At 37.7% G+C, this 6000-nt stretch overlaps 1 protein-coding gene across 3 annotated transcripts in view; it reads left to right on the forward strand.

The window, feature by feature from the left end:
• The window catches only part of PROS1 (protein S), a 35502-nt gene extending 29781 nt beyond the window's left edge, over window positions 1-5721 (forward strand). For all 3 annotated transcript variants that reach the window (XM_075034056.1, XM_075034057.1, XM_075034058.1), the window contains exons 14-15: window positions 104-317; window positions 3262-5721. In XM_075034056.1, the coding sequence (XP_074890157.1) occupies window positions 104-317; window positions 3262-3407 (360 nt within the window). In that variant the 3' untranslated portion in view covers window positions 3408-5721. The remainder of the gene's footprint in view (window positions 1-103; window positions 318-3261) is intronic.
• Window positions 5722-6000: the final 279 nt, after the last annotated feature.

Genomic DNA, 6000 nt, shown 5'->3' on the forward strand with positions numbered 1-6000 from the left:
TCCTTTTCTTCTACTTCCAAATATAAAATGCATCAGAACTAAGTATAATTGTGTGTTAAAGTTATATGTGACATCTTTTGTGACCTACCATTCTTCCATTTAGAAAATCATTGTGACTATTGGAAACATCACTGTTGCACATCTGGAATCAAAGAAGTTATGTACACCCAGGAAAGTTCTGGTTGGACTTCTAGTGACCAAACAGCAACTTGAACTGTCTGTTGATTCACACACAATCAGAAGCAATTCAGAGCAGCTGTCTATCCTGCATCAGGCAATGATGGCAAATGTTGTTACCTACTTGGGTGGCCTGCCAGGTGAATTCTATTTCTTTTCATTAATTTGATTATTTGTACAAGCCTGATTATATTCAGCCTTACCCAAGCTAGAAAAAGTCTACAACTGTACAAAAAAACCCCAGTTTTTTTTCCCAAGTGATTCGTATTTCATCCATTCTATACAGCTTCTGAGGGATCCTGCTTTTTGACAGTAGCATTATTAGGCCCATTAAAGGGCATGGGTCTTTCTCTAGAGGTTCGAAGTCTTGATTTTTTAGCTAGGGAGGAGTGAGCATTGCGTATTTCTGATATGCCACCAGCTGGCACAATTTAGGAACTGCATCAAGCATGTAAGAAAAACAGGCATTTTTAAGTAAATTGTCAGAAGTGCAGAAGGAGAGGTCAGGTTTCAGTAATTAAACTCTGGGCAATAGATGACTGGCAATCTTTGAGACAGAAAATGTGTTGAAACAGCAAATATTTTGATTAAAGCAAGCTGCAAGCGTATCCCCAGTCTTAAGACATGTACAAACGTTATTTTGTACAGGAAGTGTACACATGCTTATCTGTAAAATAGTTTGACTTCAAGCTGAATCATGAAGAAAAATAGCATTGCTGCAGACAAGGAATTTGCAAAGCCTAAGATCTTGAAAAGAACTTGAAAACTAGTAGAGGAAAGACACCATGTTTACAACATTACTACTAGCAGAGCTTTTCTATATTCTCTATTAAAGTTACTTTAGGGAGAATAAGCCACAATTCCTAAGGAAATTCTAAGATTTTGACCAACACAGTTTTGAATCGACATCCATTTTACACATAGGCTGGAGTGTCATAGCACTGCCCCAGTTACTGTTGGTCTGTATGTGCAGTGTGTGTCTTCTGCAGGAGTCAAGGGTGCACAGGAGGAGAAAGGAGGGAGGAACTGTGTATCCATTGGAGATGATCTCTTTAGGCATTTCTTCCAAGGTAGCTTACACAGGAGAAGTTGGAATTATGGTTCACCCTCTAGACTTGCTTGTCAGAATAGAAGAAAGGTGTTTAGGGCAGCACTGCAGGTATCACAGCCTCTGTCTGAAGTGGTGGTTGCCTGAGTATCCAGGCCCGTATGTTGGCATTTATTTGTTCTTTACAAGTCTTCATACACTGGTAATCAAGGATGTAACAAAATTTAGGCACCAAATATGACAATTTCTCCTCTAATTTTGGTTTTGAATGGATATGCAATATCTTGGAAACGAGATAACCAGGTGAGTTCAAATTGAATGTGTAAAATGAGAATAATGCACTAATGGTGCAGTACCATCACATATTGCAATAGGTCAGCGTCAGTATCTTTGCAATACCATCTCTCTTCTTTAAAAGAGAGATGAAGTCAGTATTTACTTAGTAGAGATGTGTCAGTAGGTTAACTGAGCTATAGTAACTTAAAAAATATTCCAGTAATTTCTTAGACCTCTTCATCTTTGTGATATTTAAATGATTCTTTCTAGTACATTGCCAGCCACAGAGTAATTAGCATCTTAAGAGTTAAGACCTTGGCTTCAGTCAGGCATCCTAAATAGATAAGAAGCAAGTGTTAGTTACTTGTTGGTCCTTAAAAGTGAGTGTAATCTCTCAGTTTTAAAAGGTATCTTCAACATGCAAATTAACAAAAAACCCCCCTCTGCATGCATAAACAGTCTCTACTTGGAGGTCTCAAAAAAGCAACAAACCCCCCCCACGTTATCCAAAGGACCCTCTTCCACAACAGCCTCTGTTACCAAAAAGAGAAAAAGTAATATAGGAAAACTACTTTAGATCCCTGTGTACAGCCAGTTTGGCTAGACCGATTCATTCACTCACTCTAACTCACCCCTGAAAAGCCTCTGAGATTACTGAGCAGTATAAAAAGGTAGGTAAGGATCCCCACACTGAGCTACGATGTACAGAACTGTATGGTTAAAAGGCATCTAACAAAAATATGCATTTCATAAAGGCCAGAAGTCCCTATTTTTTATACATGTTTCTTCAAACTAGTAACAGCATTGCGAGTATGCCTCCTTGTTAATTAATACAGCACAACCAGTGCAGGCTAGATGAGACTTGCACAGTTCTATGACAGCAGTGTTATCATCACCAGAGTAAAGAGAGCAGAAGGGCACAATTCTACAGGAATTTGTGCAGTACCTCAGCTTACAGCAAAATAAAATGACAAGGAAGCAACATTTCTTGTTCCCCAGACAATCAAGTCGATCTTCTAGGAGTGATAGGATGATTAACATCTGAAAAAAAAGGTGATGCTCTTGAGATCAGCTTCTAGGCATCCTCATTCTAGTTGCTGAAGGTACGTGGATCACCTTATGTCTACCTTGAAAGACTCCAGTTGTACCCTAAGACCTCAGAGCAATGCCTGCTTGATTTTGTGCTTAACATATTGTTTCCTGAAGCATATCCATGATCTGATATTGCCGTAACCCAAACAATACCTAAATGAGGAACAGATAAAGTGAGTCTTTTACAGAGAATTCCCTTCTAAGAAGCAGTAAGGAAGCAGTAAAATGTGTGGAGTTCCCAGGGGTCCCCTATCTGAGAACCTGCAGTTTTGAATCCAGAGTAGCTTTCTGGCAAAACCAAGATGGTTCTCTCTGTGACCTCTAAAGCCATAAACATCTGTTTGTAGGTCAGTATGAGAACAGTGGACGCCAGGAAACAAACTATTGGTTCACTGCTGTTAATACAGGAAATACTGCTATGAAAAACATTCACATAGTTAGGTTTCTGGATGGGAATAGACTCCTACTGACCTCTCTCATCTTTGCTGACTTTATCTCAATCTTAAAGAAAAGGGAGAAGAACTTAAATGTTTCCTTCCAAATTGCTTTTTTCTCCCATGGCTGGCTAATGGATGGGGAATGTAGTATTCCCCGTGTTTTTTCTAATCTGAAAAATACATAAGAATTTGTATGCCTTGGCCTAATAAATTGAATGTGTTTCTGTGCAGATGTTCCTCTGGGTGCTACGTTAGTAACCGCTTTTTATAATGGCTGCATGGAGGTGAAGGTCAACAACAGACAGCTGGATCTGGATGAAGCCATTTCTAAACACAATGACATTAGATCTCACTCATGCCCACTGATTATGCAGTAACCATTCAATTCTTAATTTAACTTTTTTCTTTCAGATATAATTTGTGTAATTAGTCTCATGCCATAATGAAGCCTGTATTATTTTATTCAAGATGTGCCAGGAAAGTAATCAACAGCCTGTTTTTCCTCCCTTTCATATAGAATGAGGGAAAAAAATCCCCTCTCTTTTCAGCTGTAAAGAGACAATCAAGATGAAAATTCTGTAAAATATTCTTTTATTCATATCAGTGATAAATCTTAAAGCTAGATTTATCTTCCATGTTCATACTATGCCCTTGATATATTTAGTTTGGAGCAAAAGTTCAGGAATTTCTGTTTAGAACCAATTTTAATTCTTATTTTTCATATATCAGCATAAAGTTACAAGTTGCAAATTTTGGTAATGTATTTGAATCTAAACAAAACCAGTCTCAAACTTTTCCAAGCATAATATACAGAGAAAAAAAATCTCTACAGGTTTTGTAACATGTGCTTTTGGTAAAAAAATACCGCGGAATCCAGAGCACAAGCTCTCAGTGAAAATGTTTACAAGTTGTATCAATATTGGTAAAGCAACTTCAAAACTGAAGTGTTTTTGTAAGTAGCTCAATTTTTGAAAATAGGTCTTGTTATACTGTACCAGCTTTAATTCTTCTATCTTAGGAACCCAGCTTTAGACAGAGTTCTGGATCAGGTCAGGTAATTTGCTTTCAAAGTGGGTTAGAATACACCCCAGGCAATTTTGGAAAACAGAGGAGATGGCTTGAAAGAAGGAGCTCTGGTCTTCATCACAGGACATCAAACTGGACTTTGCTAAGTAAAGCTGAGAATTTGCGGTAAACATTTCTTCCATTTGTGACAAATCTAGCACTCCTCAAAATGAGCACCCTTTAATAGTCCATCATATTATTCCCTTTATTTAGGTCAACCTTGCATTCACAGAGCCCCAGAAGAGATTTGTTTGTGAGTTCTCTTGCAGTTGTGTTTCTGACATACTTGAAAGCCTAAATTTTTCTAGTAACATCAAAATGTAAAGCCATATTCTGCTCAGCCAACTTTAATGGAACAGGTAATTAGAAAAGTATTGTTTTCCTCAGGTGTGCTCATTTCAAGCATTTCTAATACTTCTTTAACACCCTTTGAGTGCTCTTTCCACTTCCAGCCTCATTTTCACACAATCAGAAACCTCCCTGTGCAGCTCACCTAGAGGTTTTGTTAACCCCAAACCAAATAAATAGCAAGAGAATTGCTATAAGCAATGAATATATACTCTCATCCATCAACCGGAGAGACATTTATCTGCCAGGATTCTTGACCTGAGATTTGCTTTCTTAGCTTGAGACATTGAAGTGGAAATGTATGTACAGAAGGATGGATTGTGACAATACTCACTTTGAGTATTGCCTTTCTCCAGAGCTATTCCCAGTGACATTAGTGAGGTTTCTTTCATTGTTGAGCACTAACATTAGTATATCAGTATTGCAGAATATGAGCCCATCTTTCAACATTATTGCTTTGTCTGAGGTTATAGTTAACTTCACTTCCCACTTGTGTAATGTAATACAGGATTTGCTTGACTTTCATACCAGCCAGCCTCAGTAGAGTCTCTGAATCTGTCCAGCCCTCGTTCATACGTAGCTGCTTATCAGCAGGAATACCATACGGCTGACACTCAGGGGCTAATTGCTAGTGAACTAATAGTTCACTTTTCTAGGATGGCATGTAAAAAAAAGCTTTGATTTCTCCAGACTCCGTTGAGGGGAAATAACTGCAGGAAAGCATTCCTCCCTGCTCTCCTTCCATCCCAACACACACATTCTTTATTTGGGCCTAAGCTGAAGAAAAAGTTGACTGAAATAAGTAGGTTTTGCATGCAAAGCAGAGCTGAATTGGGACTTTTGACATCAAATAAATACACATGTGATCACTATTTACAGTATCTCACGGCAGCACCCACTAAATTCTGGAAAGCCCTCGGGTCAGCCTCTGCCTTCCACAACAAACACAGAAATGATGAGATGAGAAACACACAGTAAAGTGTCAGCAATACTCTAAATGCTTGTGTCAGCCTGTGCGACCAGAAGAAAAGGTTTGGGGTTTTGTTTGTTTGTTTTTTAGCTTTTGTTTGTTTAAGGGTAATAAATGGTATAGAGGTAAAATGAAAGAAAAAAAAAATTTCTCATGCAGTCACCATTTCTTTTTGTTTTCATGGAATAATGTTTTAGGGTTTTGTAGTTACAATGAAACCTCTGCACTTTTTTTTTTTTTAATGTAAAAGTGCCTCCCTATTGTAAGAATTAAATAAAGCAGCATTTGCAAGTTTCTTTTCATTTTAAGTTGTATTTGCATATCTTCGTTCATTTTCACTGTGTAAGACTTGTTCCAGTGGTCAAATGGCTTACTCAGGAGATTGTGATAATCTTCAGCTTCAAAGAAAAGAGTTGGCTCAAATTAATATGCTATCCAAATAGGCATCCGTATTCTCTAGAAAAATTTTTAAGTTTATTAATTGTTCAATATTGCCTGAGGAAATTAAGCTTTACTTAAAACTACATGTGGAAGAAAAGGGATCAGTGAAAGTTATTGATTCGTATCTTTTCTCCTTCATCAGATGA

Source organism: Buteo buteo, chromosome 8 (genome assembly GCF_964188355.1).
Source record: "Buteo buteo chromosome 8, bButBut1.hap1.1, whole genome shotgun sequence".
Classification (NCBI taxonomy): Eukaryota; Metazoa; Chordata; class Aves; order Accipitriformes; family Accipitridae; genus Buteo; species Buteo buteo.